Here is a 25,381-nt window from a genome sequence, read left to right on the forward strand (position 1 = left end):
ACTAGTTGCATTGTTGCCACTTTTTTGAGCACAGTATGGTACCTCTTTAAAAGGCCATTCCACTAATTGGACGTGTGGCACTTCAACAACAAGTTCCCTTTATATAATGCCTTTTTAAAAAAAATATATGCTCGGGCACTTCATGGACATAATCAGACGAAAAAATGGATGCCGAGCCAAAGAAGGAGATCGATGGGTTTTAGGGTAGATCCTAAAGGAGCAGAGCAGATGGAGGATTTAAGGGAGGGAATTCCAGAGTTTACGGCCTAAGTTTTAGCAGGGCAGAGACAGCAACTCAAACCCACAACCTCTTATCAGCTAGACGGACAAAGGCAGCAAGCCCATGGGACAACCACCAGCTGCAAGTTCCCCTCCAAGTCACACAGCATTGGAAATAAATCGCCGTTCCTTATTTGTCACTGAGTCACAATTCTGGAACTCCGTCCCTAACAGCACTCTAGGAGTACCTTCGCCTCACGGACTGCAGTGGTTTAAGAAGGCAGCTCGCCACCACCTTCTCAAGGGCAATTAGGGATGGGCAATAAATGCTGGCCTTGCCAGTGACGCCCACATCCCATGAATGAATTAAAAAAAGGTGGCCGTTATTACGAATGTAGGCGGTCTTGGTGATGAAGATATGGGGTCAGAAGCTTAGCTCTGGATCAACTAGGACACGGAGGCAGTGAACAGTCTTGTTTACCCTGAGACGGTGGAATATAAAAATGAGTGTTTAAATTTAATTTGTATATGTTTTAAAAGTGTTACGCTGGTAAATGTAAGCTATGCACCTGCTTTTACCAGGCGTAAAAGTTTGAAGGACATTCGTTGGGCACGAGTTGGGCAAATAGCCCAATCTCTCCCCCTCAGATGTCCTTTTCCAAAGGATGCGCGGGATCCCCTTTGAGGGGAATTGGAATCAGTGGCTAGGGAATGGAATTTGCGGCGGGAGCCGAAAATTGTGGCCTTGCTGGGTCCGTACGACGTGCGCATGGACCCGGCGAGGCCTCGCAAAAGCCAGTTCTCTGGGCGCAATGCGCATGCGCCAAAAACCGGCATTTCCGATCTGTCAAGCTTTCTCCGTACTGATCCTGCGCATCCCTGGGAAAAGGACATCCGAGGGGGAGAGATTGGGCTATTTGCCCAACTCGTGCCCAACGAATGTCCTTCAAACTTTTACGCCTCGTAAAAGCAGGCGCAAAGCTTACATTTACCAGCGTAACACTTTTAAAACATATACAAATTAAATTTAAACACACATTTTTATATTAAAAACCTTGTCCATTATGCTAAGTTTATTTTTAACCCTAATTAAACACAAAAAAAAAATCCTAAAAATATATTTCAATTCATTTTAAAATATGAGGTGTTTTATTTATTTATTATGCTGTGTTTCAATGTTTTAAAGGGTCATGGGGAGCGGGCAGGGAAGTGGAGCTGAGTCCATGATCAGATCAGCCATGATCGTATTAAATGGCGGAGCAGGCTCAAGAGGCCAGATGGCCTATTCCTGCTCCTATTTATGTTATGTCAAAGGGGGCTTTCTGGAAGTAAAGGTAAAAACAGCAATAGAATAATAGAAATTCACATAGAAAATAGGTGCAGGAGCAGGCCATTCGGCACATCGAGCCTGCACCACCATTCAATATGATCATGGCTGATCATGTAACTTCAGTACCCCACTCCCGCCTTCTCGCCATACCCCCTGATCCCCTTAGCCATAAGGGCCACATCTAACTCCCTTTTGAATATATCCAACGAACTGGACTCAACAACTTTCTGTGGTAGAGAATTCCACAGGTTGACCACTCTCTGGGTGAAAAAGTTTCTCCTCATCTCAGTCCTATATGGCTTACCCCTTATCCTTCGGCTGTGACCCCTGGTTCTGGACTTCCCCAACATCAGGAACATTCGTCCTGCATCTACCCTGTCCAGTCCTGTCATAATTTTATATGTTTATGTGAGATCCCCTCTCATTCTTCTAAATTCCAGCGAGTATAAGCCTAGCCGATCCAGTCTTTCTTCCTATGTCAGTCCTGCCATCCCAGAAACTAGTCTGGTGAACCTTCGCTGCACTCCCTCAATAGCAAGCACTTCCTCAGATTAGGAGACCAAAACTGCACACAATACTCGAGGTCTGGTCTCACCAAGGCCCTGTACAACTGCAGTAAGACCTCCCTGCTCCTGTACTCAAATCCTCTCGCTATGAAGGCCAGCATGCTATTTGCTTTCTTTACTGCCTGCTGTACCTGCATGCCTACCTTCAGTGACTGATGTACTATGACACCCAGGTCTCGTTACACCTTCCCTTTTACTGATCTGTCACCATTCAGATAATCTGCCTTCCTGTTTTTGCCCCCAAAGTGGATAACCTCGCAATTATCCACATTATACCACATTTGCCCATTCACCGAACCTGTCCAAGTCACCTTGCAGCTTCTTGGCATCCTCCTAACAGCTCACACTGCCACCCAGCTTAGTGTCATCTGCAAACTTGGAGCTATTACGTTCTTATGTTTAGGGTTTTTTCTCATTGATAGTAATAGGAGCCCGTACAAACAGAGCTTCTATTTTTATCAATGAGAATACGGCACATTGATTGATAGTCCAGGCCCACGTGACTCCAGCACGTACGTACGTACGTACGTATGTACGTACATACATACGTGAAAGACATCTCCCCGTATACTGCGCAGCGAACCTAGGCCTTCGTTCCTCCTGGACCACCAGGTACATTCGTAGATTTTTTGGGGGGATGAAGGCATTCGTACATTGGCTTTGGTCTTCCCAATATTTAATTGGAGAAAATTTCTGCTCATCAAGGATTGGATGCTAGACAAGAAATCTGACAGCAGAGAGGAAATGGAGGGACCAAGAGAGGTGGTGAAGTGGTGGAGCTGGGTGTCGTTAGTGTAAATGTGGGAGCTGACACCATGCCTGTGGATGTTACCGAGGACGGGGTGGGGTCGGGGGGGGGGGGCAAGGATTAATCCTTGGGGTCTCCAGAGGTAATGGTGTAGGAGCGGGAAGAGAAGCCATTGCAGGAGATTCTCTGGCTATGACTGGATAGGTAAGAATGGCAACGGGTAAGGGCAGTCCCATCCAGCTGGACAGCGGAGAAGAGGCATTGGAAGAGGATGGTGTGGTCGACCTTGTCAAAGGCTGCAGAGAGGTCAGGACAGCTGAGGAGGGATAGTTTGACTTTTATTAAGTGTTTTAGTGCAGTGGCAAGGGCGGAAAGCTGATTGGAGAGGTTCAAACATGGAGTTGCGGGAAAGATAGGCACGGATTTGCGAGGCGACAATACATTCAAAAACTTTGGAGAGGAAAGAGGTTGGAAATGGGGCGGTAGTTTGCAAGGATAGAAGGGTCAAGGGTGGATTTTTTTTTAAGATAGGGAATGATGATGGTGGTTATGAAAGGGAGAGGAACAGTACCTGAATAGAGGGAACCACTTACAGTTGTAGCTAGCATGGGAGTCAGCAGGGAAGTTGGATAGTCAGCAGTTTAATTTCAGTGGAGCCAAGACAGCAAGAGGAGGGCCTCGTGAACTTGGTGGTCTAGATGGGAGAGAAACTAAACAAAGATGCAAGTTCAGGGCTAGGACCAGGAGAGCCTTGGGCGAGGTTTGGATTGGTGGGGAAGGGGATGATGCAACAGAGGCAGATGATCTCAATCTTAGTGACAAAAAAGTTTACAAGCTCTTCGAGGTGTACAAAATCGTGATTAGTATGGAAAAAGTAAATTTGCAATATTACTGTACATTAAACTGAGGATTAAAGTAATAAAGTTAGGAATTATATCAGAGATTTTCTGCACTTGAAGTGTTGGGCACATGGAATAGAGACATGGAGACAAAAAAATGTGGTAACATTTAGACAATTGATGCTGAAATGGAGAAACTGCAGGGTCTTTCTGGATGGATAAATTAAGATGGGCTGAATGGCATGCCTCATCTGTGGCAGCCCCCTCCACCCACCTACATATTGCCCTTCCAATAGGCCACTGTCGACAGTGGTACACTGGGAAATGATTGATTTACACGTATGACGCAGTTACTGCAGTCGACTACAGGACAGACAGCATCCCACTACCTGCACAGTACAGTATCTTACAACATAGTTAACTATCGTAGGTTTATAATTTACAGGGAAGGGGAATGGTGTTTTTATTTGTATTGTATTCCACTAGTATTGGACATTTTATTTGTTATCCCTTTCTTTTCAGGAACAGTTCATTTGCAATTTAGTTATAGAAAAGAAAAAAAGACTTGCATTTATATAGTACCTTTCATTATCCCCGGATGTCCCAAAGCACTTTAAAGCTAATGAAGTACTTTTTAAGTATAGTCACAAATTAATTACAATGAAATACCAAGCACATACTGCAGATATTGAGATGTATTTGTGGAGGGTACGAATGAAACGGACTTAAATTGCAATCCTGTAGGCAAAAACTGGTTTGGAGATCCTGGTGACTGAATTCAACTCAACACCTCTCAGAAACAAATCTCTACCAGTGAACAATTATCTCCAAAAATTAGCAAAATGCCTGGACATTAAAAGAAAGAACGTGCCTTTCATAGAATAGTACAGCACAGAAGGAGCCCATTGAGTCTATGCCGGCGCTTTTGAAGAGCAATCCTGTTAGTCCCACACCCCCGCTCTTTCCCCATATCCCTGCAATATATATTTTTTCCTTCATTTCCCATTTCAAAGCTACTATTGAATCTGTTTCCACCACCACCTTATTAGACAATGCATAATAACCATCAGGCAATGCATTCCAGGAAACAATTCAGGACGTCGCAAAGCACTTAGTTGTATCTGCTACAAGAAATAATAAAGAGAATAAAACTAGACGGACCACCCAACATCAACCTCAGCACCGGTTTCGGACTCAACGGCATACCCAGCCCAATCGACCCTGCAAAGTCATCCTCATTAACATCTGGGGAGTTGTGCCAAAATTGGGAGAGCTGTCCCACAGACCAGTCAAGCAACAGCCTGACATAGTTATAGTCACAGAATCATACCTTTCCGCCAATGTCCCAGACTCCTCCATCACCATCCCTGGGTATGCCCTGTCCCACTGGCAGGACAGACCCACCAGGGGTGGCAGCACAGTGGTATACATTCGGGAGGGAGTGACCCTGGGATTCTTCTATATTGACTCTGGACCCCTTCAGGTCAAGCATGGGCAAGGAAGCCTCCTGCTGATTACCACCTACTGCCCTCGATCAGCTGATGAATCAGTACTCCTCCATGTTGAACATCATTTGGAAGAACGCACTGATGGCTGCAAAGGCACAGAATGTACTCTGGGTGGGAGACTTCAGTGTCCATCACCAAGAGTGGCTCGCTCAGTAGCACCACTACTGTCCAAGCTGGCCGAATTCTGAAGGACACAGCTGCCAGACTGGGCCTGCGGCAGGTGGTGAGAGATCTAACACAAGGGAGAAACCTACTCGATCTCTTCCTCGGCAATCTACCTGTTGCGGATGCATCTGTCCATAATCGCATTGGTAGCAGTGACTACCGCACAGTCCTTGTGGAGACGAAGTCCCATCTTCACACCAAGGACACCCCCCATCGTGTTGTGTGGCACTACCACTGTGCTAAATGGGATAGTTTCAGAACAGATCTAGCATCTCAAAACTGGGCATCCATGAGGCTCTGTGGGCCATTAGCATCAGCAGAATTGAATTCCCCCAGAATCTGTAACCTCATGGCCCGGCATATCCCTCACTCTACCATTACCATCAAGCCAGGGGACCAACCCTGGTTCAATGAGAAGCGCAGAAAAACATGCCAAGAGCAACAGAAGCAGCATGCTGTAGAGAGAGCTAAGCGATCCTGCAATCATTGGATCAGATCAAAGTTCTGCAGTCCTGCCACATCCAGTTGTGAATGGTGGTGGACAATTAAACAACTAAAGGGTGGAGGAAACTCCAGCAATATCCCCATCCTCAATGATGGCAGAGTCCAGCACGTGATGGCAGAGTCCAGCACGTTAGTGCAAAAGACAACACTGAAGCGTTTGCAGCCAGAAGTGCCGAGTGGATGATCCTTCTTGGCCTCCTCCTGAGGTCCCCACCATCACAGAAGCCAATTCGATTCACTCCACGTGATATCAAAAATGGCTGAGCGCACTGGATACAGCAAAGGCTATGGGCCCTGACAACATCCCGGCTGTCGTACTGAACACTTGTGCTCCAGAACTAGCCACGCTTCTAGCCAAGCTGTTCCAGTACAGCTACAACACTGGCATCTACCCAAAATTGCCCAGCTCTGTCCTGTCCACAGAAAGCAGAACAAATCCAATCCGGCTAATTACCGCCCCGTCAGTCTACTCTCAATCATCAGCAAAATGATGGAAAGTGTCGTCAACAGTGTTATCAAGTGACACTTACTTGCCAATAACCTGCTCACTGGTGCTCAGTTTGGGTTCTGCCAGGACCACTCAGCTCCTGACCTCATTACAGCCTTGGTCCAAACATAGACAAAAGTGCTGAATTCCAGAAGTGAGGTGACTGCTTTTGACATCAAGGCAGCATTGGACTGTGTGTGGCATCAAGGAGCCCTAGTAAGACTGAAGTCAATGGGAATCCGGGGGGAAACTCTCCATTGGCTGGAGTTGTACCTAGCACAAAGGAAGATGGTTGTGGTTGTTGGATGTCAATCATTCCGGCCCCACGACATCGCTGCAGGAGTTCCTCAGGGCAGTGTCCTTGGCCCAACCATCTTCGGCTGCTTCATCAATGACCTTCCCTCCATCATTGGGTCAGAAGTGGGAAAGTTCACTGATGATTGTTCAATGTTCAGTTCCATTCAGAACTCCTCAGATAATGAAACAGTCCATGCCCGCATTCAGCAAGACCTGAACGACATTCAGTCTTGGACTGGTAAGTGGAAAGTAATAATCGTGCCACACAAGTGCCAGATAATGACTATCTCCAACAAGCGAGTGTTTAACCACTGCCCCTTGATATTCAACGGCATTACCATCGCTGAATTCCCCACCATCAACATCTTGGGGGTCACCATTTACCAGAAACTTAATTAAACCAGACACATAAATACTGTGACAACAGGAGGAGGTCAGAGGCTGGGTATTCTGTGGTGACTGTCTCACCTGACTCCCCAAAGCCTTTTCACCATCTATAAGCCACAAGTCAGGAATGTGATGGAATATTCTCCACTTGCCCGGAAGAGTACAGCTCCAATAACACTCGAAGCTCGACATCATCGAGGACAAAGCAGCCCGCTTGATTTGCACCCCATCCACCACCTTAAACATTCACTCCCTCCAGTACTGGCGCACCGTGGCTGCAGTGTGTACCATCTATAAGATGCAACAATGAGCCAAGGCTTCTTCGGCAGCATCTCCAAAACCTGCGACCGCTACCACCTAGAAGGACGAGGGCAGCAGGCGAATAGGAATACCATCATCTGCAAGTTCCCCTCCAAGTCACACACCATCCTGACTTGAAAATATATCGCAGTTCCTTCATCGATGTGTCAAAATCCTGGAACTCCCACACTAACAGCACTGTTGCGAGTACCTTCACCTCACGGACTGCAGCGAGAAGGCAATTCCACCACCTTCTCAAGGGCAATTAGGGATGTGCAATAAATGCTGGCCTTGCCAGCGATGCCCGACGAATAAAAACAAAACTCTGGGTATCTGCAGGAGTGTATGATCAGAGGCGGTGTATATACCGCACTGAGTATCTAGGAGTGTGTGATCAGCGACAATGTATATCCAGCATTCTGGTATCTCCGTTATGTGGTGTATTTAATCTATCTCAATTTTTTGGAAAGGGTACTGTAATAGTCTTTGGGCCAGCGATTCAGTTGAAGTCTCTAAGCTGTATGCAAATCATCAGTTCCACCAACTTTCACGAGCTTTAGGGATTGTGCAGAAGAAGTTGATTGTGAAAAGCACATGGACCTAACTACATGCAGTTCATCGGGAAATATCTGATCTCTACAAACTAGGAGCAAGGGACTGAGACGCAGAACAAACTATTGAACCTATTCCTTCAGCAAACCATTGTCTCCCTGCAGCTCCCACTCTAGCTCTTCAGGTGAGCAACTGCAGGCAAAACCTCCAAGAGATGAGTATTCAAACTCGTCGTCTTTTTTGTTTCCCACCCCCACCTGAAAAGTTATCCAATGAAATCTGCAGCAAATTGAACGTGATGACCAACTGTCCATTTCCTTCCCACTGTCTGTCGTTCTCAGCATGACGGATCTTGCAGCGTTCCGGAAGGTTTACATTCGTCTTTTTGACATTTAACTCTTTGGTAACCTGAGGTTTGTCCAATTCCTTTTTAAAATGTCCCTCTGCCGTTGACCCTATCACCAGCCTCCCTTGCTTCAATACCGTGGTGCTATCTTCTTACCATGGGTTTTCTCTGTGTCGTTGCTATGCTCACGGACACTCTCCCCTTTGTTCTACTCCAAGCCGTGCGCTCTAGTCAGGCACCCTGTGACCTGCTTGGCTCTGGTACACTCTCACCAGCCCTATCGGTCTCCACGCTTGACCTTTCCACACCTGCGGCATTTGCTTCCGGGTGGATTCTTTCACTGCTGGCACCAGAGTCGAGCGCTTTGCGGAAAAGCTACCAGTGCTTGGAGAGTGGTAAGAATGTTCCAGTGCCCCATGGATAAATTTGTCGGTTTGCTGCAAAAGTTAGGCTGTGTTGGCCAGACAGGTCTCGTTTGATTTCTGACCTGTTCTGCATCAGCAGTTGGGGTCCAAAGGTCAGCCTTGGTGCTCTGGGCTAGGGAGGAGGTCATCGTCCAGGTCTCCTGTCTCCGATCGCTGTGGGTACTGTTTCATCTGGCATGTATGGGATTGGGCTCGCCTGCGATGCTACTCGTGGGAGAATAGCTTACCTACGTCCCATTTCCGGACTCGCACATGTGCAAATGGTCACATGGGTGATGGACTGGGTGGGGGTGGGAATGGGCGCAGCTGGTGCCTGTGGGACTGTACCCCAACACGAGTCAGAATAGGAAGGAGAGAACTGCATGGGCTGGGGTGGGAGTGGGGTGCGGAATCCGTACTTTGTGTTTTATTTCCTCCCTACTTTTCTGACTGTTCTTGTCCCCTTGCAGGACGCCTGCCATCACACGTCCTCCCCCCGCCAGGAGGGTGGGATGGTCCTGGCCGTGGACGTCTCAGGCACCATCATCAGTGCAGCTCCGTGACCAGCCAGAGGGAGGCACAGGGTGAGCCCAGGCACGATCCATTATTACCCTTCCCCTTTTCCCCCATGCATGGAACACCTAACCTCTGCATGGCACCCCATCCAGCAGCCTGAAAACTGATACAACTTGCCCGATAGTGGCCCGTCGCAAAATTGAGCACGAGGGGCAATTGGACTGTACTCGCTGCAGGGGAACTGTGTTCAATTTAAGCTACAGGGTTTGAGACACACCGCACTGTTTGTGATACAGATCCTGGTGTAGCTAAATCTGTTGCCAGATTTTCACGTACTCACTACAGATTTGATCCTAACCAATTTTCACACTTTTTTTTTTTCCTCCCCTCTCCTTCCCTGTTGCCAGGTTAACTGGCTGCCCTGGCCACCGTTTGGCCACAGTGCCCATTATTCCTGTCGTGAGCCTCAGCAGTGAGTGTGAGTCGGTCATTCAGCCATTGAGAGTATCACAGCCAGGACGGATAGGCTAGGAACAGAAACCCTGGCCAGTTTCCCCTTCCTTAACATGAAGACAATGGGTGAACTCTCAGCTCTCCAAATGGAGCCCTGTTCGAGATCAGTTGACTTGTCACAGACCAGGGATCAAACCTGAGAGCTTCCTTTTCGGCCTAGTCCATTTCCTTACTGTCTTAACGAGCTGAGCCACCAGGAGAGCCGTCGTACCTGGTTGTATAGCTTATTTGTTTTGCTCTTGTGATGGCCCTTGAAGTCGGTAGTTAGGTTTCGTGCTGATGATTGATTGTTCCTTTCTGACTGATGATACATCTAGTAATGGCGTATATTGTCTCAACATCACCCAGTGCATCCACACTGGTCTCTTATTCTCTGCAGCTAAATAACAAGCACCTGTAGTTCCTTCTCTCCCTTTACAACTTCTGCTGTTTTTGGTCTTGGAGGAGGCTCCTACGGCAGGATCCTCATTAATTGTATCCCAATGGGAATCAGCCCCTCCAAGAGAGGAGGGGACCCGTATCCCAGAGAGAGTTGGCTCCTGCAGGAACAGAACCCCAGAGAAAGTCAGCACCTGTAGGAACTGTACCCCAGTGAGAGTCAGTGACTGTAACAGTACACCAGTGATAGTCAGCACCTTCATGAACTATATCCCAGTAAGAGTCTGACTGTGGAACTGTACCCCAGTGAGAGTGAGCACCTTCAGGAACTGTACCCCAGTGAGAGTCAGCACCTTCAGGAACTGTACCCCAGTGAGAGTCAGCACCTTCAGGAACTGTACCCCAGTGAGAGTCGGCACCTTCAGGAACTGTACCCCAGGGAGAGTCGGCACCTTCAGGAACTGTACCCCAGTGAGAGTCAGCACCTTCAGGAACTGTACCCCAGTGAGAGTAAACACCTTCAAGAACTGTACCCCAGTGATAGTCAGCACCTTCAGGAACTATACCCCAGTGAGAGTCAGCACCTTCAGGAACTGTACCCCAGTGAGAGTCAGCACCTTCAGGAACTGTACCCCAGTGAGAGTAAACACCTTCAAGAACTGTACCCCAGTGAGAGTCAGGACCTTCAGGAACTGTACCCCAGTGAGAGTCAGCACCTTCAGGAACTGTACCCCAGTGAGAGTAAACACCTTCAGGAACTGTACCCCAGTGAGAGTGAGCACCTTCAGGAACTGTACCCCAGTGAGAGTCGGCACCTTCAGGAACTGTACCCCAGTGAGAGTCAGCACCTTCAGGAACTGTACCCCAGTGAGAGTGAGCACCTTCAGGAACTGTACCCCAGTGAGAGTCAGCACCTTCAGGAACTGTACCCCAGTGAGAGTGAGCACCTTCAGGAACTGTACCCCAGTGAGAGTCAGCACCTTCAGGAACTGTACCCCAGTGAGAGTCAGCACCTTCAGGAACTGTACCCCAGTGAGAGTCAGCACCTTCAGGAACTGTACCCCAGTGAGAGTGAGCACCTTCAGGAACTGTACCCCAGTGAGAGTCGGCACCTTCAGGAACTGTACCCCAGTGAGAGTCGGCACCTTCAGGAACTGTACCCCAGTGAGAGTCAGCACCTTCAGGAACTCTACCACAGTGAGAGTCAGCACCTTCAGAAGAGGTGGGGACCCATACCATAGTGAGAGTGAGCACCTTCAGGAACTGTACCCCAGTGAGAGTGAGCACCTGCAGGAACTGTACCCCAGTGAGAGTGAGCACCTGCAGGAACTGTACCCCAGTGAGAGTGAGCACCTTCAGGAACTGTACCCCAGTGAGAGTGAGCACCTTCAGGAACTGTACCCCAGTGAGAGTGAGCACCTGCAGGAACTGTACCCCAGTGAGAGTGAGCACCTGCAGGAACTGTACCCCAGTGAGAGTGAGCACCTGCAGGAACTGTACCCCAGTGAGAGTGAGCACCTTCAGGAACTGTACCCCAGTGAGAGTGAGCACCTGCAGGAACTGTACCCCAGTGAGAGTGAGCACCTGCAGGAACTGTACCCCAGTGAGAATCAGCACCTTCAGGAACTGTACCCCAGTGAGAGTGAGCACCTTCAGGAACTCTACCCCATTGATAGTGATCACCTTCAGGAGAGGAAGATATTTTGTGTTTGGTGAGGGTGGAAGAATTCACATTAGATTATTTTTGCCACTTGTCTCCCATAGGAAAAATTGGTCTGTCTTTTGTGTCAGTGCATGTAGTGTGTAATGTTTTCAAGTTTGCTGATGGTACAAAGCTATGTGGGAAAGTAAATTGTGAAGAGGATGCAAAGATGCTGCAAAGAGATATAAACAGGCTAAGTGAGTGGGCAAGAACATGGTAGATAGAATATAATGTGGAGAAATGTGAAGTTATCCATTTTGGGAGGGAAAAATAGAAAAGCAGAATATTTGTTTTAAATGGTGAGAGATTGGGAATGTTGCTATTCAAAGTTAACAAGCAATTAGGAAAGCAAATGGTATGTTGGCCTTTATTACAAGAAGATTTGGGTACAAGAGTAAAGGCGACATACTGCAATTATATAGGGCTTTGGTGAGACCATACCTGGAGTACTGTGTGCAACTTATGTCTCCTTACCTAAGGAAGGATATATTTGCTTTGGAGGGAGTGCAACAAAGATTCTCTAGACTGATTCCTGGGATGAGGGATTCTCCTGTAAGTAGAATAGGCCTATATTCCATTGAGTTTAGAGGAATGAGATGATCTCATTGAAACGTATACAATTCTTAGGGCTTGACAGGGTAGATGCTGGGAGGATGTTTCCCCTGGGGAGTCTATAACTAGGGTCATAGTCTCAGAATAAGGAGTCAACCATTTAGGACTGAGGTGAGGAGAAATTTCTTCACTAGGAGGGTTGTGAATCTTTGAAATTCTCTGCCCCAGGGGACTTTGGATGCTCAGTTGTTGAGTATATTGGAGATATTGCAGGAAGGTGGAGTTGAGGTAGAAGATCAGCCATGGTCTTACTGAATGGCAGAACAGGCTCAAAGGGTTGAATGGCCTACTGCTCCTATTTCTTATGCATGTTGTTGGAAGCTGTCAGAAAACACGTGAAAAGCAGGCTCATCTTGAGCCAGCAATGTTGTAGAGTATAATCTGCTTTTGAATCTTCAGTTAGATTAGAGACCTGCTGGGTTCTGGAGGCAAGCTCTGTCTGGCGCTATAATATGTTCTAAGATGGATGATGTAAGAAATCAAGAAAACTAATCTATTTTGCCTGAGCCAGTCCTGCTCCTTTGTCACTGCCTGTAATCTCCCTCCGTGACACCTTGCTCTCGTGGTTCCATTCCTAATTGTCCCAAAGTAGCCCAAGTATCTCTTACAATGTTCTTTCCTCCCGCCTCTACAGTCACATTTGAAATTTCCCTAGAGAAAGGAAGAAAGACTTGCATTTATAGAGCACCTTTCACGACCTCTGGGCATCCCAAAGTGCTTGATAGCCAATGAAGTACATTTGAAATTTAGTCACTTGTGCTATAGGAAACACGGCAGTCAATTTATGTACAGCAAGCTCCCACAAAAAGAGGGCTCACACACAGAATGGAGTGAATTGCAACCCGAGTGAAGATTTGATGACTGGGTATTCACTGGTAAGTAGTGGGCAAGTAGTACTGAAAGTGTGTTTTTAATCAAACAGAAGTTTAACCTGTCTTTCTAACTTGGAAAAAACTGCAAGTCAGCTGACCGTTCAGTGTCAATCAGTTGTAAGTCGGTCACTGACTAGGTGTTGATTATTGTGTAGCTGGGGCTTGACTGGCCAGTGGAAACTGGTGCATGTCTGAAAGGTATATATTGAGAGGGTATACCTGCAAGAGCACAGAGAGAGTGACCTGCTTAAAGGAGCGAATTGCAAACAGACTGAAGGCTTTAAATGGGAAAACGGTGAGAGTGGAAACTAGGTGCAGAGTGAGAAGCAGATATTAAGTAATTTAAACCAAGGGACAACAGCAAAAGAGAAAGAGATTGGACAGCTGAAACCTGCTGCCTGCGCATCCTGTCATGTGGGAACAACAAGATGTTTTGTGGGTTCTGGATAACCACGTGTGCAGGAGGTGCCTCCACTGCTCGAGCTCGGGGTTTCCAAACTTGAGCGGGTGGTGTCACAAACGGGAGACTGATTGCACATTCCAGAAGGTGGTCACCCTGCAGCCACAGAGTTCAGGAGGATAGTAAATGGGTGGCTATCTGGCATGTTAGGAAGAGGCAGGGAGTGCAGGACTCCTCCGGGAGTGTGGCATTCACAAGGCAGTTTTCAGCACCTTGGAGGAGTGCAGTCTAGAGCACATCCATGGCACCGTTGGGCAAATGACTGCACAGGGGAGCACAGCAAGTATAGAAATGCTGTTGTCATAGGGGATTCGATAATTGGGGATGTTTCTGCAACCGCCTGCTGCCAGGGCAATGGATATCATGGATCGGGCGCAGAACATTCTACGGTGGGAAGGCGAACAACCAGAAGTTGTGGTCCATATTGGAACCAATGACCTAGGAAGGAAAAGGGTTGAGGTCCGACAGACAGGGTGTCAGGAGCTAGGGAGGCGGCTAGAGAGAGGGTTCTGACGAAGGGTCATCGAACTGAAACGTTAACTCTGTTTCTCTCTCCACAGATGCTGCCTGACCCACTGAGATTTCCAGCATTTTCTGTTTTTATTTCAGATTCCAGCATCCGCAGTATTTTGCTTTTGTATTATACCAAAGAGAGGGTTGTTAAGATTTGGAACACACGAGCTGAAAGTGTGGTGGAATCGGATTCCATTGTAACTTTCAGAAGGCAATTGGGCATGTACTTAAAGAGAACTAATTTGAAGGGTTATGGGTGAAAAAACTGGGGTGTCGGACTGAATTGGACAGCTCTTTCAAAAAGCAGCATCAGACATGATGGGCTGAATGGCTTCCTTCTGTGCTGTAAGATTCTATGGTAATCTCTGGATTACTCCCAGTGCCACTTGCTGGTGAGTATAAGAACATCAAGATAAAGCAGGTTAATGTGTGGCTGGAGAATTGGTGCAGGAAGGGAGGGTTTCAGATTTCTGGAGTATTAGGTCCAGTTGTGGGGCAGGAGGGACTTGTATAAGGTGGGTTGCACCTCAACAGGGCTTGGGATCATTGTCCTCATGGGATGTGCTGTGGGTGAGGATTTTGTAGGGGGAGGGGAACCAGGATGAATCATTGGAGAGGAACAACAAGGTGCATAGAGGATTGGGAGAGACAGACAACATTAGAATAAATAGTAGTCCAGAAAGAGAAGGGATCAGATGGGAGAAATGCAAATCCGACTGAGGAGGATTTGGAGTACATGTGCGTAAACGCATGGAGCGTGGTAAAGAAGGTTGGTAAGCTGCAGGCACAAGTTGCCACTTGAGGTTATGATATAATTGCAACAACGGAGACCTAGCTCAAGCAAGGGCAGGAAGATTGGGAAGATTCATTAAAAGGCATGACGGTGGATAGGCAATGGCTAACATTTAAGGAACAAGTGCATGAATTGCAACAGTTATACATTCCTTTCTGGTGTAAAAACACAAAAGGAATAGTGGCCCAACCATGGCTAACAAAAGAAATTAAGGATAGTATTAGTTTCAAAGGAGAGTTATACAAAGTTGCCAGAAAAAGTAGCAAGCCTGAGGATTGGGAACAGTTTAGAATTCAGCAAAAAAGGACCAAGAGATTGATTAAGAGGGGAAAAATAATGTGCGTAAACTTGCAAGGATCATAAAAACCGACTGCAAAAGTTTCTACAAGTACATAAAAAGAAAAAGATTAGTGAAGACCTTTACAGACAGAAACGGGAGAATTTATGATGGGGAACAAGAAAATGGCAGAACAATTAAATAAATACTTTGGTTCTGTCTTCATGGAAGAGGACACAAATAACGTCCCAGAAATACTAGGGAACCTAGGGTCTAGTGAGCAAGTGGAATTAAAGGAAATAGTGCTGGAGAAACTAATGGGACTGAAGGCCGATAAATCCCCAGGGCCTGATGATTTGCATCCCAGAGTACTAAAAGAGGTAGCCATGGAAATAGTGGATGCTTTGGTTGTCATCTTCCAAAATTCTATAGATTATGGAACAGTTCCTGCAGATTGGAGGGTGGCAAATGTAACCCCACTATTTAAAAAAGGAGGGAGAGAGAAAACGGGGAACTACAGACCGATTAGCCTAACATCAGTAGTAGGGAAAATGCTAGAGTCTTTTATAAAGGATGTGATAATGGCACACTAAGATAATATCAATGGGATTAGACAAAGTCAACATGGATTTATGAAAGGAAAATCATATTTGACAAACCTACTGGAGTTTTTTGAGGATGTAACTGATAGAATAGATAAGGGAGAACCAGTAGATGTAGTGTATTTGGATATTCAGAAGGCCTTTGATAAAGTCCCACGTAAGAGGTTAGTGTGCAAAATTAAAGCACATAGGATTAGGGGTAATGTATTGGCATGGATTGAAAATTAGTTAACTGACAGGAAAGAGAGAGTAGGAATAAACGGGTCTTTTTCAGGGTGGCAGGCAGTGACTAGTGGGGTACCACAGGGATCGGTGTTTGGGCCCCAGCTATTCACAATATATATATATATTTAAATGATTTGGATGAGGGAACCAGATGTAATATTTCCAAGTTTGCTGACGACACAAAACTGGGTGGGATTGAGAGTTGTGAGGAGGATGCAAAGACGCTGCAAGGTAATTTAGATAGGTTGAGTGAGTGGGCAAACACATGGCAGATGCAGTATAACGTGGATAAATGTGAAGTTATCTACTTTGGTAGGAAAAACATAAGGACAAAGTATTATTTAAATGGTGATAGCTTGGGAAATATCGATGTACAAAGGGCCCTGGGTATCCTTGTACATGAGTCATTGAAAGCAAATATGCAGGTGCAGCAAGCAGTTAGGAAGCTAAATGGCATATTTGCCTTCATTGCAAGAGGATTTGAGTGCAGCGGCAAGGCTGTCTTACTACAGTTATACAGAACCTTGGTGAGACCACACCTGGAGTATTGTGTGCAGTTTTGGTCTCCTTACCCAAGAAAGGATATACTTGCCATAGAGGGAGCGAAGCAAAGGTTCACCAGACTGATTTCTGGGATGGCAGAACTGTCATATGAGGGGTGATTGGGTCAACTAGGCCTGTATTCACCAGAGTTTAGAAGAATGAGAGGCAATCTTATTGAAACGTATAAAATTCTGACGGGGTTGGACAGACTGGATGCGGGGAGGATGTTTCCCCTGGTTGGGAAGTTTAGAATAAGGGGGGTCACAGTCTCAGGATAGGAAATTTAGGACCGAGATGAGGAGAAATGTTTTCACTCAGAAGGTGGTGAACCTGTGGAATTCTCTACCACAGAAGGCTGTGGAGGCCAAGTCACTGAATATATTTAAGGAGGAGATAGATAGACTTCTAGAAACAAAAGGTATCAAGGGGTATGGGGAATATGGTGGTGAGACAGAGGATCAGCTATGATCATATTGAATGGCGGTGCAGGCTCGAAGGGCCGAATGGCCTACTACTGCAATTTTCTATGTTTCTATCTTTTCTATGAACGGGAACAACATTCCTGGGTACAATGTATTCAGGAGGAATTGGGAAGAAAGAGAAGGGGGTGGCGGTGGTTACAATATTGATCAAAAATACTGTTACAGCCCTGGTAAGGGATGATGTGCTTGAGGATTTAAAGACACAATCTATTTGGCTAGAGATATGGAGCAGAATAGGTGTTGTGCTGCTGGATGTATACTATAGACCTCATAGGCAGTCCCTCGGAATCGAGGAAGACTTGCTTCCACTCTTAGCATGAGTTCTTAGGTGGCTGTAGAGCCCAATACGAGAACCACAGTCTCTGTCACAGGTTGGACAGATAGTCGTTGAGGGATAGGGTGGGCAGGGAGCCTGGTTTGCTGCACGCTCCTTCCGCTGCCTGCACTTGATTTCTGCATGCTCTCGGCGACGATACTCGAGGAGCTCAGCGCCCTCCCGAATGCACTTCCTCCACTTCGGGCGGTCTATGGCCAAGGACTCCCAGGTGTCAGTGGGGTGTCACACTTTATCAGGGAGGCTTTGAGTGTCTCCTTGTAACGTTTCCTCTGCCCGCCTTTGGCTCGTTTGTCATGGACAAGTTCCGAGTAGAGCGCTTGCTTTGGGAGTCTTGTGTCTGGCATGCGAACTATGTGGCCTGCCCAGCGGAGCTGATCAAGTGTGGTCAGTACTTCAATGCTGGGGATGTTGGCCTGGACGAGGACGCTAATGTTTGTGCGTCTGTCCTCCCAGGGATTTGCAAGATCTTGCGGAGACATCGCTGGTGGTATTTCTCCAGCGACTTGCTATCAACCATTGGGAAAGTCGTCGCTAGAGTCTTCCTCAACCGTCTTCTCCCCATGGCCGTGGAGCTCCTCCCGGAGTCGCAGTGTGGATTTCGTCCCCTCCGGGGCACAACAGACATGTTTTTGCAGCGCGACAGCTGCAGGAAAAATGCAGGGAACAGCGCCAGCCCTTATACATGGTCTTCTTTGACCTTACAAAGAAAGGCCTTTGACACTGTCAACCGTGAGGGTCTATGGAGATCCTCCTCCGTTTCGGATGCCCCCAAAAGTACGTCACCATACTCCGCCTGCTCCACGACGACATGCAAGCCATGATCCTTACCAACGAATTCATCACAGACCCAATTCATGTCCGGACCGGGGTCAAGTAGGGCTGCGTCATCGCCCCAACCCTCTTCTCAATCTTCCACGCTGCCATGCTTCACCTCACAGTTGATAAGCTCTCCGCTGGAGTGGAACTAAACTATGGAACCAATGGGAAACTGTTCAACCTTCCTCTCGTCCACTCCAATCTCTGTTGTCGAGCTACAGTATACGAACGACGCCTATGTCTGTGCACACACACAGGCTGAACTCCAGGACATAGTTGACGTATTTATCGAGGCGTATGAAAGCATGGGCCTTACGCTAAACATTAGTAAGACAAAGGTCCTCCATTAGCCTGTCCTCGCCGCACAGCACTGCTCCCCAAACATCAAGATCCACGGCTTGGCCCTCGACAACGTGGACCACTTCCCCTATCTTAGGAGCCTCTTATCAACAAGAGCAGGCATTGATGATGAGATCCAACACCGCCTCCAGTGCGCCAGTGCAGCCTTTGGCTGCCTGAGGAAAAGAGTGTTTGAAGATCAGTCCCTCAAAACTGTCACCAAGCTCCTGGTCTACAGGGCCGTAGTAATTCCCGTCCTTCTTTATACTTTAGACCACCAAAATATTGGAAGATGATAGAGGAGCAAATCTGCAAACATATTAGGGTGTAAAGGACAAGGAGGGGAGAAATTCTTGAATTGTGTGCAGGAAAACTTTCTTGATCACTGATTCCAGCCCACGAGGAAGGAAACCATGCTTGATCTGGTTCTGGGGAATGGAGTGGGCAGGTGGTGCAAGTTTGTGGGAGAGCATTTGGGAAAGTGACCATAATATCATTAGGTTTAGTGTAAGGAAACTCCAAGGTGAAAGTACTCAACTGGAGGAGGGCTAACTTCAGTGAGTTGTAATGGGATCTGGCCCAGGTGGATTGGAATCAAAAGATTGGCCGGCAAAACAGTAAGTGACCAATGGGAGGCTAGACACATTTCCAAGAGGGTGAAAGGAATGGTATCCAAAACTAGAGCCACTGAGTAAAGATAATGAGATTACAGTGAAACAAGAAAAGGAGTCTTCTGATAAATATCAGTACAGAATCAAACAGAATATAAAAAGTAAAAAAGGAAATGAGTGGCAGAGAGAAATTGAATAGGATAAAAATAGATAAAAAGGAAGTACTTAAAATGTTGGCAGCTCAAAGTAGAAAAGTCACCTGGTCTGGATGGGATGCATCCTAGGTTGCTGAAGGAAACAAGGGTGGAAATCGCGGAAGCTCTGGCCACAATCTTTCAACCCTTGGATATGAGAGTGTTGCCAGAGGACTGAAGGGTTACAAATGTTGCAGCCCTGTTTTTTTTAAAAAAAAGGGAGTGGGATAAACCCGGTAAATACAAGACAGTCAGGTGGTGGGGAAAACAAAAGAAAGAATGACCACCAGACATCTCAAAGCGTTTTACAGCCAATTAAGTACTTTTGGAGTGTTGTCGCTGTTGTAATGCGGAAAATTTGAGACACTAATCGTGGACAAAATTAATCTGCACTTAGAAAAACATAGGTTAATAGATGTCACCCAGCACAGATTTGTTAAAGGTAAATAGTGTCTGACAGGATGTCAAGGTGTTTGAGAGGGTGCAGAGATTTACCAGAATGCTATCAGGGAATAGTGACTTCAGTTACACGGAGAGACTAGAGAAACTAAGGTTGTTCTCCTTAGAGAGAAGATTTGATAGAGGTGTTCAAAATCATTATTTTGATAAAATGCATAGGGAGAAACTGTTTATATTGGCAGGCAGGTCAGTGACCAGATGACACAGATTTAAGGTAATTGTCAAAAGAACCAGAGGCAAGATAAGAAAGTGTTCTTTTACGCAGCTAGTAGTTATGATCTGGAATGTTCTGCCTGAAAGGGCGCTGGAAACAAATCCACTTGTAACTTTTTCAAAAGGGAATTGGATAAATACTTGAAGGGGAAAACATTGCAGGGCTGTGGGGAACGATCGAGGGAGTGGGACTAATTGGATAGCTCTTTCAAAGAGCTGACATGGGTATAATGGGCCGAATGACCTGAATTCTATGAAATAGCAATTAGATAAATAACCAGATATATATTAGTGATGCTTGAGGGCCAAATATTGGCCGGGACACACCAGGGAGTGCCATGGGATCTATTACATCCACCTGAGAGGGTAGACTGTGCCTTGGTTTAGTGTCTCATCCAAAAGACGGCACATCTGCACTGGAATGTCGGCCTAGATCATGGGCTCAAGTCTCTGGAGTGGGGCTTGAACATATGACCACCTGACTCAGAGCAGAGAATGCTACCAATTGAGCCAAGGCTGATAAAGTTCTCATTTGGTTCCTATCTCTTGCCAGTCTAGAATGCTGCCTCTTGACAACATAAGTTGTGGACATGGGGTCAGCTCCTGCATGCCCAGATATGCCCAACTTGATCTTTGCCACCATCCTCCACTCTAATGTTGAATCGGGAGATGATATTTGAAATTCAGGAAAGAAAATAATAATGTTGCGTTTATAGGGCAGATATAAAGAATAAAGAGAAAAGGTAAACAAAGAGAGTTTATAAAGGCTTAGGAGTGAGGCAAAATTGGATAAATAAAATACAAAGAACACTATGAAGACTGTATACAGACACATTATGAGTATGAGGATATCCATATTGTGACAGGGCTGCAGCATTCACTTCACCCTATCTAAACCCCGACCTATCCAAATCTCCTCTATCTGTAACTTGACCTACTCCCCCTGTCACCCACTTCATATTGGAACCTCATCGAAGAGCAGCATCGTTATTTGTGCATGAAGTGCATCAAAGTTGAGCCCATACAGGGGTCACGGGATAGCAGTTGGGCGCAGCAATGGTCGATACACTGGCAAAGCTTCTGCTAGAGGAGTGGCTCCCCAGTTAGCACAGTGGGTGAAGGCACCACCCTGATTATTTTAGCATTACATTCTGTATTTGCTGTAATACTTGCAAGAGATGAAGGGGCACAGTATAAATGTGAGTTATCATGGCTGTTAGAGGCCCTAAGCATGTCACAGCTAATTCTTTATTTTGAGGTGCAGTTTCTGTTGTAAGGGGCCTCATGCTATCAAGACATGTCTTCTAGCCGTCCATCACTAGATCTAGCTGGACCGCACTTCCGGACCCTTTTGTCCTGTGCCAAAACTGCTCACTAATCCAGGATCATATTCAAGATCAAAAATAACCTCCTGCATTTCTGTACTGCCAACTGTCTCCTTAAACCCCTCTTACTTTGTCCCTCCTTCCTTACCACTGACAACTAGTGCAAGGCATTTGTGGACTTCTGTGTCACTGATTGATTTTCAGACGAAGTCTGTTCAGTGACCTCTGCCGTATTCCGCCTTCCCCAAGTTCCCCCCTGCTTGTCCTAGTTCTGAACCAGCAGCTTGCTCTAATTTCTCTCCTATCTCCCCTCATGCCCTCTCCGAACTCATCTCGTCCATGACAACAACCTTCTGCTCTCTTGACCTCATTTTAACTTAACTGCTGACCACTCACCTTCCCTGCCTGGCTCCCATGCTAGCCGAGATTTTAATAGTTCTTCGCCTCGGGTACTGTCCTCCCGTTCAAAAACACCATCAAGCCCCCCTCAAAAATCCCTCCCGCAACCCCTCTATCTTTGCAAACTACTGGCTCATCTCCAACCTCCCTTTCCTCTCAAGTCCTTGAACACTTTGCCTCCCAAATCCATGCCCACTTTCCCGCAACCTCTCCAATCAGTTTCCACCCCGATCACAGTACTGAAAAACCCAAATCAAAATCACACATGATATCCTCTGACCATGGTGCTTTATCCTCATCCTTCTGAACCTGTCTGCAAACGTTGGCGAGGTAGACCCCACCATTTTCCTCCAACGCCTCCACTCCATTGTACAGCTGAGTGAAACTGTCCTCACCTGGCTCCACTCATGCTTATCCAATCATAGCCAGAGAATCTCCAGCAATGGCTTCTCTTCCTTGCCTCACACAGTTAACTTACAGATTCCCCCAAGGATCTATCCTTTGCCCTGTCCTGTTTCTATCCACATGCTACCCCAAAGACATGGGCCCAGAAATCCCGCTTTCTCCTTTTCGTGGGCATTCGACTCGATTTTAGAGAAAAAGTGTGCACCTACCGGAAGCTGCTGTACCCACTCGAGATTCTGGTCCACAGGCCTCTCTCTGCGTGTTGCAGAGAGTGCTCGTAGGGATGTCTGTAAGCTGGAGCTGGAGTCACATGGCTCTGGGCAGCCAATCAAGGTACAGTATTTTCTCATTCATGAAGATGGGATCTCCGTAAGTTGGAGTTCCCATTATTCTGAATGAGAAACCCCCCCAAACACCCAAAACACTAATTTAAAAAAATAGAAAATATACATTACATATTTAAGATTCATTTAAATTAGTTATTAATGTCTATATAAAAAAAAATTCCTGATTTTTAAAAAAGTTTTTAAAATTATGCCTTAAAATAAACTTAATATAGTGGGGAGGGTTTTTAACAAGATATATTTTCATAACTTTATTTTAATATGTTTTTGTGTATTTTAAAACACTTGCGCCTGTAAAAGTAGGCTATGGCAGGCGCAAGATTTTTCAGGACATTTTCTGGGCAAGATATGAATAAGTATCGCAGTCTTGCCCAAGCAAATGTCCACGCTACGATCTGTCAAGCTGGAGCTTGACAGATCAGAAAAGCCGGTTTTCAGTGCATGCACATTGCACGCTGAAAACCGGCTTTTCCGATGCCTTCCCGGGTCCATAGAAACTTCATACGGGCCCGGGACGTCGGAATTTCTACCCCATGATGTCAGGTTCCACATCTATGCTGACAACACCCAGCTTTACGTCACCACCATCTCTTTCGACCCATCCACTGCCTCTCTGTTGTCAGACTGCTTGTCCGACATCCAGTTTTAGATGAGCCACAATTTCCACCAGCATCTTTAGCCTTCGTCACGAACTGTATCCTTGTCACAGGCTCCATCTGGCCGCTGCCTCAAGTTCAAACTGATTATTTGCAACTTCAGCACCTATTTCACTCTGAGCTTAATTTCCAACTCCATATCCCCTCCCATCACAAAAACCACTTGTTTCCACCAGTACAAAAGCAGGGAGGTCCTTCTGCAACTGTATAGGGTATTGGTGAGGCCGCACCTGGAGTACTGCATGCAGTTTTGGTCACCATTTCTTAAGGAAGGATATACTAGTTTTGGAGGGGGTACAGAGACGATTCACTAGGCTGATTCCGGAGATGAGGGGGTTACCTTATGATGATAGATTGAGTAGACTGGGTCTTTACTCGTTGGAGTTCAGAAGGATGAGGGGTGATCTTATAGAAACATTTAAAATAATGAAAGGGATAGACAAGATAGAGGCAGAGAGGTTGTTTCCACTGGTTGGGGAGACTAGAACTAGGGGCGCAGCCTCAAAATACGGGGGAGCCAATTTAAAACCGAGTTGAGAAGGAATTTCTTCTCCCAGAGAGTTGTGAATCTGTGGAATTCTCTGCCCAAGGAAGCAGTTGAGGCTAGCTCATTGAATGTATTCAAGTCACAGATAGATTTTTAAGCAATAAGGGAATTAAGGGTTATGGGGAGCGAGCGGGTAAGTGGAGCTGAGTCCACGGCCAGATCAGCCATGATTTTGTTGAATGGCGGAGCAGGCTCGAGGGGCTAGATGGCATACTCCTGTTCCTAATTCTTATGTTCTTATGTTCACCTCCATAATTTCACATGGAATTATGTAGAAGGTACAGCACAGAAATAGGCCAATTGGTCCAACTGGTCGATGCAGTGTTTATGCTCCACACGAGCCTCCCCTCATCCTTCTTCGTCTAATCAAATCAGCTAAACCTTCCATTCCTTTGTCCCTCATGTGTTTATCTCATCATCATAGGCAGTCCGTCGTATCGAGGATGTCTTGCTTCCACGCCAAAAAGGGATAAGTTCACAGTTTCAATGAGTTCATGAGTTTCAATGAAGGACCTAATATTCCAGGTCCAGAACTACATGTTGAAGGGTGGATGATGCCTGTGCATGTATTTTTGTAACGTGTGGTGGCCGTTGCACACCAACCACCACACAGGCTTGACAGAGCTAGGTCTTGGTCCATAAGCAAGGATTAACCAAGACAACTGGAGACTAGCTCTGCTACATGGACCTAGTGCACCCACGCTGCCCCTGGGCCCTCGCCTCTTCTGGACCCCAAACTCACGACTCTCCTAAGCCCCAATCATGTCGCTCTACGATCTCTCGCTGCTTCTGTGCCCCAACCTCACCGCTCCTGCTGTACCTGCCCACGCTCCAGTCAGCGACTTGGACCATGGTGATGTCCAATCCAGTCGCCCTCTTCACAGCCATCGTTCTCCAGCACACACTGTACCTTGAAATGTTACTGCTCCTTTTAAAGCTCCGACCTGCTGATGGTCCTTGCAGGTCGGGGCTGCCGTGCCGAATGCCAGGTCAGGCCGCACACTGCTACTTGGAAGGCCCCGACCTGCTGATGGTCCTTGCAGTTCGAGGCCGCCGGGTCGGGCCGCATGCTGGATGCACCGGTGGGGGTTAAATGCATCCATGCTAGTCGCCTCAACTACTCCATGTGGTACTGAGTTCCACATTCTAACCACTCACTGGTTAAAGAAGTTAATATTGCCCATCTCCGTCTCTGCATCAGCCTATCTACTACTGGAACCCACATCCTTGCTTTTGTCACTTCCAGACAATACTATCCTGGCTAGCTTCCCATCTTCTATCCTCTGTAAACTTCAGCTCATTTTAAACTCTGCTGCTCATATCCTATCCGGTACCTAGTCCTGCTCAACCATGACTCCTGTGCTCGCTGACCAACATTGGCTCCTAGTCCATCAAAGCCTCCAAGTGGCAATGAATGTGAAGGTCTATTGCCTTTCTCAGCAAGTGACCTGATTTACCATCTCGTGGTCATTGGGAACTGTAAGGATCTGGTATATGAGCCATTGACTTGATGCTCCTAGGATAATGTACATTGGCAAGTCAGCACAGTTTTTGATGTCAGTTCTTGCATGTAAAAGATGTTTGTTCAGTGTCACT

The 25,381-nt window shown here is 46.6% G+C and overlaps 1 protein-coding gene across 8 annotated transcripts in view; it reads left to right on the plus strand.

Annotated features, from left to right (window-relative positions):
• The window catches only part of als2b (alsin Rho guanine nucleotide exchange factor ALS2 b), a 191,049-nt gene that overhangs the window by 134,220 nt on the left and 31,448 nt on the right, over positions 1-25,381 (plus strand). For 4 of the 8 annotated variants that reach the window (XM_070876070.1, XM_070876068.1, XM_070876069.1 and 1 more), the window contains one exon: positions 9,123-9,236. The exons of the other annotated variants lie outside the window; for them this stretch is intronic. In XM_070876070.1, coding sequence (XP_070732171.1) covers positions 9,123-9,236 — 114 coding nt within the window. The remainder of the gene's footprint in view (positions 1-9,122; positions 9,237-25,381) is intronic. 8 annotated transcript variants of the gene reach the window in all.

Source organism: Pristiophorus japonicus, chromosome 3 (assembly GCF_044704955.1).
Source record: "Pristiophorus japonicus isolate sPriJap1 chromosome 3, sPriJap1.hap1, whole genome shotgun sequence".
NCBI classification, from domain to species: domain Eukaryota; kingdom Metazoa; phylum Chordata; class Chondrichthyes; family Pristiophoridae; genus Pristiophorus; species Pristiophorus japonicus.